This window comes from Columba livia, chromosome 2 (genome assembly GCF_036013475.1).
Source record: "Columba livia isolate bColLiv1 breed racing homer chromosome 2, bColLiv1.pat.W.v2, whole genome shotgun sequence".
NCBI classification, from domain to species: Eukaryota; Metazoa; Chordata; class Aves; order Columbiformes; family Columbidae; genus Columba; species Columba livia.
Genome location: NC_088603.1, coordinates 22,406,003 through 22,416,047, shown reverse-complemented (window position 1 = coordinate 22,416,047; position 10,045 = coordinate 22,406,003). Strand labels below are relative to the sequence as shown.

Sequence of the window (10,045 nt, the reverse complement as noted above, 5' to 3'; positions counted from 1 at the left end):
AACCTGCCACCCTCCCTCGCAGTCACGGCGCCAGCTCTCAGAGGGGGGTACAAAAGTCCAGGGAAAGCCCAGCGCCCGCTTCCGCGAAGCCAAAGATGCCGCTGCTGTCATCCCCGTGGTCCTCGGCCGCGCCGGGGTTCCCCCCACGTCCCCATCTGCAGCCACCGCCCCGCCGCACCCTCCCTGCCACCTCCCCTGCCCGGGCGGCTGCTCTCCCGCAGCCCCGCGGAGAAAGCTGCCCGCCGTCGGGGCTCGGCCGCGCCGCCCCTCACTCCGGGCAGCGCCGGGAAGGTCGGAGGCACTGCCCCCCCACCCACTCCAAGCCGCCCCCCACGCCCGCCTTTGTGTCCGCAGCCACGGCCGCCAGCCCCGCACCCTGCGCACCCCCGCGGCCACCGCCCCCTCCCCGCGGGGCGAGGCGCGGCGGCGGGCGGCGCGGCGATTGGCGGCGGGCAGCGGGCGGGGCGGCGATTGGCGGCTGGCGGCGGTTGGCGGGGCGGGCCCCGCGGCGGGCGGCGGCGCCCCATAAGAAGGAGCCCGGGTCAGGGCCACCGCCCTTCTTCGTCCGCCGCGCACTTGAGCAGCCCCGCTCCGCTCCCGGATTACAAAGCCCGCACCGCCGCCGCCATGAGCTTCAGCACCAAGAACTCCTCGTACCGCCGCATGTTCGGCGGGGGCAGCCGCCCTAGCACCGGCACCCGCTACATCACCTCCAGCAGCCGCTACTCGCTGGGCAGCTCCCTGCGGCCCAGCACCGCCCGGTACGTGTCCGCCTCGCCCGGCGGCATGTACGCCACCAAGACGACGTCGGTGCGGCTGCGGAGCAGCATGCCGCCCATGCGGCTCCACGACTCCGTGGACTTCTCCCTGGCCGATGCCATCAACACGGAGTTCAAGGCAAACCGTACCAACGAGAAGGTGGAGCTGCAGGAGCTCAACGACCGCTTCGCCAACTACATCGACAAGGTGCGGTTTCTGGAACAGCAGAACAAGATCCTGGTGGCCGAGCTGGAACAGCTCAAGGGCAAGGGCACGTCTCGCCTGGGCGACCTCTACGAGGAGGAGATGCGGGAGCTGCGCCGGCAAGTGGACCAGCTCACCAACGACAAGGCACGCGTGGAAGTGGAGCGGGACAACCTCGCCGAGGACATCATGCGGCTGAGGGAGAAGTGAGTGTGCGAGGGGAGGGCGGGCTCGGAGCATCCCGGGCTGGGCTGAGGCCGGCGGGGGCTGGGGTGGGCGATTTGGGAGGGCCCCCCCTGCTCCCTCCTCACCACTGCCTCACCCCTTCCAGGCTGCAAGAGGAGATGCTGCAGCGGGAGGAGGCCGAGAACACCCTGCAGTCCTTCCGACAGGTTTGCGGGGGGCTGGAGGGAGGGAGCTGCGGGAGAGGGGAGCGGGAGGCGGTGGTGGGGCCGGGGCCGGGAGGATGGGGTTGCAGGAGTTTGCTTTCCTCGCACAAAGGAATTCTGGCAGTTCTCACGCAAACCCTCCTTGTTTTCTTTAGGGGGATGCTGCGGTCTGAAGGGAGAGGGGGAGACTATTGTCTTGCTTTATCCAAGTCTAGCCTGTTTTACAAAAAGCAGTCGGACGTGGAATCACTTTCCGATCCAATAAAAGTGAAAGAGGGCCATCTGCTCGCTCGGCTGAAGGGTATTAATGGTTTCTATGGGATTCACTGTGGAATGCAGATACAGGCATTATGGCAAGTGTGGTGGCAGCAGATTGAAATAATAGATCCCTTTGTGTCAGAGGGGGGGGCGCAGTGGGCTGCATTCTTACTAAATGTGTAATGGTGCTGGTATATTTCTCGCAAAAAGTGTCAATCTTGTATATGGTCCAGTTTTTGCACAAAACAGAGCTCCTTTTTTCGAACCACTTTTGGTCAGTGCATTACTGGACAATAGTTTCAAATTTAAAAATTTTCATATGGGTGTTGTCTGCTGCCAAGAAGTAGACAATTTGTTTCTTGGGGTGAGGTCACAGCAGTCAAGTCTGCTTCCTCTGGATGTCCCTTAAGAACATACAATTTAATCCTCTGTAAACTAAGATGTTAACATAGGAAATGAGTTGTGTTAGAGTTTAGTCTCTGTAGGATGCTACAATGTTATGCAGATAACCTAAACTTACATGACAGCCAGAACCAACTGTGCAAACAGTGTTCAAAAAGTGTTAAGCTCAGGTATTCACTTGTGTAAAACCAGCTTTCAACTTGGATTAAGCCTTGTTTGGACTAGGAGATATTTAGGAATGTGCCTTCTCAAAACAAGGTCTCTCTCTAAAATGGCTGGTGGGAAACGGCATTGCCTGTGTTCCTCCCAGCTGGAAGCGACTGCCCTTATCTCCAGACAGCTGGGCATTGGCTGACTTCACTCCAAACCTCTTCGTAGATGTTAGTAGATGTCACCATTCAGGAAATCATCACTTCATTGTCAGTGTTTCCCTGGGCAAGGCTTTTGACTACAGTATATTTATAGTCTCTAAAGGAAAGCAGGTGTCTTCATGAGATAACGTGTGGAAACAGAGGTATCAACTCCCTTTGGAGTCTGGGAATTCAGAGTCTGCTGGTGTTCTGGAGACAGAAGTTTGTAACAGAACAGCTCAAGACACTGCCTTCACTTCAGCTTCTTATTTTGCATGTTAAACCAGTTTAATGCACTGTGAAGTTCCATGCAGAAGCATTTAAACTTAAGTTTTAGAGAACCTAACGATTCATTGCTGAATTCAGGTGAAGGATCCTTTGACTTAAGGCTGGTTTAAATGATCTTTCATGCTGAATTGGTGTACTTTGAGGCATGTCTGCCTTGATTTCAAACCAATTAAACTTTCCAAAGGCTCTAGGCTTTTAAGTGAACTTGGTTTTGTGGACATCCCACATTCATTGTCCAGCTGTTCCCTGCACTGTGGAAAGGGGTTTTTCAGGAGCTCGGGCTCTTAGCAGGTCTGTGTGTGCAGTACAGGCAGAACTGTGTCCATTTAACCTCTTAAGGTGTAGTTTCTGCATAAGAACTGTAAATCATTGTCTGTGGAAACAATACACTAAATCCACTTAAGACTTAACCGGTGCATGTTAGTGTGTTTTATTTGAACAAGAGTGACAGCTACTTTTTCCTTACTGTGGAAGTGTAGGCTTAACATGCAGATTTTGAAATCGAAATGTTTCATTATAAGTATTGTTCTCCTGCAAGTTAAATTAAATTCATAGAACACTGAAGTTGAAACATCCTGTTGTGCTTTCCATTGTAAAAAGGCACAGCTTTTTAACAAACCATTATTCTTGCGCTGGAAAGATGTATACATAGATTTGGAACACTTAGCAAATACTTTACTGTTCTGAGGTAGCATCAAATTTATTTTTTACTTGATGGAGCACTTGTATACTTAAGTATTTTAAAATAAAATGAGCAAATATTTGAACTGTATTTCCAAAAACTGCCTGCTTTAGAAACTGTTTAACTCAGATGTGCTGAATGTTAGCTTAATTTTTCTCCTGAACAAAGACATGTGATTTTACTCACATAACATAACTACATAACACTACATAAACCTAAGGGTTCAGTGAGTTCTTTCCTTTGGGACAAAACAGGCATCACAATTAATGAGAAAGTTATTTGCTGCAGCTTTTGCCAACTACTGTGGCATCAAGGAGTAGATTCTGAACCTATGACAAGACTAACAGGTCAGCTACTGGCTGATGTGAGGTTTGTCTGAAGGAAACATGGATGCTCAACCCTGCATATTGTGTGACTGGCATTAAGCAGTCTCCTAGGAGAAAATCAATGTGCAATCCAATTGCATGCATGTATGCCTTGCGCTTCGTTTGCTCAGGCTGCAAGTAGCTTATTCATTTGTGTGGCTCTCCATACGTTTAGGAAATACAGATGCACCGATTCTTTACTCCCTAAAGTAATGATAATGTATACAGTAAAATACATACCATACATGCAAGTTTTCTTCAGTTTAAGATGCTTTTAGTTTATTATAAGCTGCTAAAAATTTTCTAGCTGTTCAGTTGTCCTGAAAAATATAATGGTCTTCAGGATGCAGATTTCTGTAAAATCCACTGGGAACTCTGTGGATGTCTGTCTAATTGTGTAAACATGTTAGGTCATAGCCTTGTAATTTCCTTCCAGAATATATATTTTTTTTGAGATGAGAAAAAATGAATTAAGGAATTCTTTCTCTGAATTGAAAAACAGAGCTGTTATGAACTGTGGGCGTAAAACTGAAGTTGATAGGGAAGTCATGGAATAACTTTTGCTGGGTAAAGAAAACAAAATTAATCTGGAGCGAGAACCTTACCCCACAGTAGGAGTGATCAGAGGAATGGCTTTCTAAGAGTCTAAACAAAACACTCCCTGTTTCAAAGGTGCCATAGTAGTGAGAACTGCTGATTAATTGGGAATGCTTATACTTTGGGCAAATCCAAAATAGCTGTAGAGTAAGCTGTGAAAAACAGGTAAGTGAATACCATGTGAACATAAGCATCCAGCTGTCTGTAGCCAGTATGACAGGAGCAATCGTTCCCTTTGCAAATGAATTGTCTTGGTTGCACATTTAAAATGTAAGAAGTTACCAATCAATGTTTATTTCTAAGTTGTGTTTTTGAACTAATTCAGGTTGCTCCTATGTAACATTCATGGCGTATCTTCTCTTGTCCCTTAAATGAATTTTTGCTGTTGATTAAGACTATCTCCATCCAGCAAAAGGTGGAGTCTTTGCCAGCTAATGTGAGGGTGTAGGCAACGGTGACTAACTAAATTTGCTTTTATGCTCATACCTTTTTTTCAAGGCATTTCTGTCAAACAACTTGGAGAAGTAAATGCTTGCAGTTCCTATGCATACCTCACTACCTTTACAAGTATTTGTGCAAGCTGTGGTCTGTGGACCCAACAGGCTCTGTGGTTGGTCACCAAAGAGCCCGTAAAAAATAAATAAGAAATTAAGCCCAGTGATAGGAATGTAGGTACTGCTAAGCTCCACTAGAAAACAAAATAGAAGTTTGCAAATAGCAAGACTCTTTTTCAGCGTAGCCAAGCTAAAAGAGCTTATTGCTGGCTTGTGACCCAAGTATCTGCTTCATCTACAAGCCGGATTTACACCCACTATGATCTGGGTGCTCTTGATCATGCTTAGCAATTCATTGGCAAAGGTGAAGTAATCTATGTATGCTGTATAGTTCCCCAAATCACAATAAAGGCGCATATAGTGCGTATAAAGGTGCACATAGTGGTCTGAGGCTAGAGTAGGAGGTGGCAAAAAGATAGATGTTTTTCCTAGGTCTTGATTTTGTGTTTTCTTGCTAAGAAGATCAGGTGTGGCATCTCTCTGTACACTACTGGACTTGCTGTAAAAGACTTCAAAAGGCTTCTCTACATCACTATTTTGTAAGATTGCTAATCATTCTTCTCTCTGATCAGGATGTTGACAATGCCTCTCTGGCACGTCTTGATCTGGAGCGCAAAGTTGAGTCTCTGCAAGAGGAGATTGTCTTCTTGAAGAAGCTTCATGATGAGGTAAGCTGAATCGTGAGGTCTGTGATTAGATGCTGACAGTCTGTTCACTGAGTAAGCTCTTCACTGGTTGTGGCCCAGAGTCCCCACCTGTCTGTGTTTTATATGTTGTTGTGTAATAACACCAAGTGTCTGCTTCTCTAAGGAAATCCGAGAACTCCAGGCCCAACTCCAGGAACAGCACATCCAAATTGATATGGATGTTTCCAAGCCTGATCTTACTGCTGCCCTGCGTGACGTTCGCCAACAGTACGAAAGCGTTGCTGCTAAGAACCTTCAGGAAGCTGAAGAGTGGTACAAGTCCAAAGTGAGTAAAATCTGTCCAGATGCATCAGGTACTCAAACTAACTGTACATAACAGCTTTGCTGTAGCAATTAGTCTCTGTCTCTCTACGGGACATGAACAAAACCATGGCACAGGGTCTCCTTTAAACTCCTTGTCTGGGGAGAGTACAGCTGAAAACATTACTTTGTGCTGTAAGTGCCGCATCAAAGTAATGGGCTCATACTTGGGAATTGTCCCTATGCTTGTAGCTGGAAACAGATGTTGGATGAAATACTGAAGAATGGAGTGAATGAATGGGTGAAAAGGTGGAAACATAGAGGGTGGGGAGGCAAATATGAAAGGTTTGACTGTGGATTCCAATTTAACAATTAGAAATAGAAAGACATTTTAAGAGTAATGCTAACATTAAATGTTTCAGGTGTTGGGGCTTGTTATGGCTTCAGTTGCCCTCAAACGCTGTGTTTAAAAAAAGTCTCATACACCATTTCTGTTGAAGTGTTATGCTAACCAAACTGGGGATTTCCACAGTTTGCAGATCTCTCCGAAGCTGCTAATAGGAACAACGACGCCCTGCGCCAGGCCAAACAAGAAGCCAATGAATACCGCAGGCAGATTCAGTCTCTCACCTGCGAAGTTGATGCTCTTAAGGGAAGCGTAAGTAGAAGACAGCAGCTGTTGGGGCATTCCTCCCTTTGCAGATTTTAGCTCTGCACTGCAGTTTAATTGTTGATATAGATGTAAATGCAGATGCTCTCCCTTGCAATACAGCAGCATATTAGTATTTTTTTAAAAGGAAGCTGTGGGTTTGCCTGCCTGTGCTACAGTGCACTGATTGATATACTGACTTGATACATCTAGTCTGTCTTAAGGTATAAACAATAAGTTCATTGTCCTGCTATAATATTCACTGTTTACGTAACGCTTTCTGGAATTGTTTGTGGCTTGTCTGTCAGGTACAGTTGAAGTTACAAAGAAGCTGGAGAAGCAGTTGGAAAGGAGGTGGAAGTCTTGCTATTACGTGACTGCCTGAAAGGCTGGCTTCAAATGGATTTAGCAGTGTACAGCACACCTGCAAATCCCCTCACTGGGGATTCCTGCATGCTGACTTGTACTGCTTGTGGTGGCTTTACTGTAAGAGATTGCTTTGCCACCTGGTAGGACATGGTACACCTCAGATCAGGTAGCGGAGTGACTCATCCTGACTTTGCAAGGGGAAAATATGGAGATGACAAATTTGTGGCATGTGTGCATATTTTCAGAGAGGATAATATTGTAACTCAGCTTCTCTTTTTTTAAAAATTGAAGGCTCTTGAGGGTGGGGAAGAGTGGCTGAACTGCAGCACTGCTTGACTTCATTATTCTCTTCCAGAATGAATCCCTGGAGCGCCAGATGCATGAAATGGAGGAGAATTTTGCTGTTGAAGCTGCTAACTACCAAGACACTATCGGCCGTCTGCAGGATGAGATCCAGAACATGAAGGAAGAAATGGCTCGCCATCTCCGCGAGTACCAGGACCTGCTGAATGTAAAGATGGCTCTTGATATTGAGATTGCCACCTACAGAAAACTGCTGGAGGGTGAAGAGAGCAGGTAAAAATCACATGCAGACACTTGTCTAAACAGCAATTACTAGAAGATACTCTAAACCTGTGTTTGACTTAATTTCTTTTTTTTTCCTTCAGGATTAACATGCCTATTCCAACCTTTGCTTCTTTGAACCTGAGAGGTAAGCTGTTTCTGCTACTGCAGTTTAGACAGCTGTTCTGTCATTAGCAAAAGGGTCCTGGGTAGTTCCTTTTACTCTAGTATTTGAGCTTGTATAAATGATCTTGCGTGTGGATGTTTTTCTTAGATATAGATACAATATTTTCAATTATTTAACCTTGGATGGGAGGAGCTACTTTGTTCCTGGGCAGAGATGTTCTTAAATATCAGTACATAGTGAGTGGTTTAGGTCTCTACTGAAGGTGCTTTAAGGGGAACAGAGAGAAAACAGAGATTAACTTAGCATTCAGAGCAGGAAACTTCTTCAGATACTAAATTTGGATTTTGAAAGTAGACACTAAAATCTTGGACTTCATTTCTCTGAGGAGGCACTTCATCTCTACTATCGGTAATAATACATTTTCTCCTGCAGAAACCAACATTGAGTCTCAGCCAATGGTTGACACTCACTCAAAGAGGACACTTCTAATTAAGACCGTCGAAACTAGAGATGGACAGGTTGGTGATAAATTTGATTTTATTTCTGTCACAGCTGGTTACCTTAAAATACTCTTAAGTTTGTCTACTGGTCAGTGCAGCCTGTATATGATAGTAAGTATTGAGTAGAACAGCATTTGGCAGTCCAAGCTGCATGGCTGAACATACAGATGTAACAAACAGGCTTCTGTGGAAATTATCACAAAATCCATCTGATAGCAAAACCCTAAGTGGCTGACAGTTACCTGTGTCCTGAGTATTTAAGTTCAGCTGAATTAGCAAGTTCTCGAAAGATTTCTCACATCACCTGAGAAAAACATGTGGCAGTAAACAGAGGGTCTTGTTTGGGACAAGGTACTGTTTTCAGCTTAAATGTTAAAATAACTAAAGATTAAATGGTTTCCAGTTGCTATTTACCAACTAGAACTTCTCATTTGTGAGAGTTGATACCTATTTGTTCACATTTCTGTAGTACTGGATGTTCCAATTCTAACTCTAAAAAGAAAAGAAAAATAACACCAATCTTATACTAAAACTTAATGCAAGTGTCTCTGTTTTTCAACAGGTTATTAATGAAACTTCCCAGCATCATGATGACTTGGAGTAAAGCTGAAGTGAAGATGCATACTTATTAATGCAGGAGAAATTCTTACCAGCAAGATTTAAAAAGTCCATGTCTTAAAGGAAGAAACAGCTTTCAAGTGCCTTTCTGCAGTTTTTCCATGAGCGCAAGATTATTATGCTAGGAAATAGGTCTTAGATCTTGCAAACTGACTCTCCCTGAAGGATTAGAGTTTACAATGGAGTCTAGTTTACAAATAGCAATATCTTGTGCTGCAATACTGTTTTTAAGTATCTGAATTCAATAAAACTGCTTTTTCCAGCACAGTATGAGCAACCTGTCGCTACTTCAATAAATCTTTGGAAAATGGCTCTTGATGTGTTCTAATTTCTTAACTTCATGACTTTCTGGAAAGCCATAACAACATAATGCTGGAATTTCTATACGGTTGACATCTCCAGTACTGGTGTGTAGAATGTTGTTTTTTTTTCAGTTTAACTAGATAAACTGTCTTATTTACTGCTTAGGTTTTGGAACCAACTAAAATGGACTATAACTGGCAGATGCATAATGTATTATGATATTTCTTATCACTCAAATAAAAGATACTTCAAGCTAATAAAAATTAATCTTGCTTCCATATACTAGTTAACTCTGTTGCTAAGAATGCCCAAAATACCTTAAAACTTGACTCTATGAAACAGTTAAGTACTGTGAACTAGTTCATGCAAGCCCTTATCTGAGGCAGCACCTTTGCAAAGTTAACAGCTGACATGATGCATTGACTTCATTTTCCAGGAAAGACTGGTTCCCAAGGGCTTGTCTATAATGCAGAAGCTAAATGAAAGCTTCATCTGGAGTGGGGGTTAGGAGTGGTGTCTAAAGGGAATGCATAAAAAAAAAACTTGCCCAGCTGGTAACTTGGTTCCAGCATTTGAACCCCTTTAAAAAAAAGGGACCCACAATATTCAGTATTCTCAGCTGAACATCAGCCAAAGTGCAGCAGAAGGGGGAAGAGAAAATGCTTGGGTTCTGGCCCACCATGGTCTTCTGGGAGGCAGAAGTGAGAGGTTGAAGTCTTCTGCAAACACTTACAACAGGAATTTTCTTTGGCAAGAGCAAGATGCTTATCGAATTAAAACCCAGCCACAACCTCAGCACAGCTCTTGTCCTGCAAAAGCAGCTCCTCTGCATCACTCCTTCCATAAAGCATGATTCCTGTAAGCTTTTATTCAGATGAGTAAATGCAAACCGGAGTGGTTCAACAAGTAGAATTGCATTCAGAGCAGATTTGAAGTAATGGTGGTAGTTCCATGTGCACTCTCGGAAGCACTTGAGAACTGATCTGTTAGAAAAGTGTGTTTTTTTTTTTCCTTATAGTTAACTTGCTGTTATCCCCATCTGATAGGGATGAGAAACAACCTACATTTTTAATTCCCATCAGTTCTCCCCTTGGCTCCAGTGTGTGACTAACCAGATGCA

The 10,045-nt window shown here is 44.6% G+C and overlaps 1 protein-coding gene across 1 annotated transcript; it reads left to right on the top strand.

Moving 5' to 3' along the window:
• The first annotated feature begins 491 nt into the window (after positions 1-491).
• Positions 492-9,188, top strand: VIM (vimentin). Its single transcript, XM_005507944.3, has 9 exons — positions 492-1,169; positions 1,295-1,355; positions 5,421-5,516; positions 5,659-5,820; positions 6,328-6,453; positions 7,169-7,389; positions 7,482-7,525; positions 7,937-8,022; positions 8,567-9,188. Exons 1-9 carry the CDS (start codon positions 628-630, stop codon positions 8,606-8,608), a joined length of 1,380 nt encoding a protein of 459 aa, XP_005508001.2. The 5' UTR covers positions 492-627; the 3' UTR covers positions 8,609-9,188.
• Positions 9,189-10,045: the final 857 nt, after the last annotated feature.

Bases quoted from the DNA above. Each gene is read 5' to 3' on its own strand.
- VIM (XM_005507944.3), top strand. From the start codon at position 628: ATGAGCTTCAGCACCAAGAACTCCTCGTACCGCCGCATGTTCGGCGGG. The intron at 6,454-7,168 runs GTAAGTAGAAGA...ATTCTCTTCCAG, and splicing joins TTGATGCTCTTAAGGGAAGC to AATGAATCCCTGGAGCGCCA. The intron at 7,526-7,936 runs GTAAGCTGTTTC...TTTCTCCTGCAG, and splicing joins TGCTTCTTTGAACCTGAGAG to AAACCAACATTGAGTCTCAG.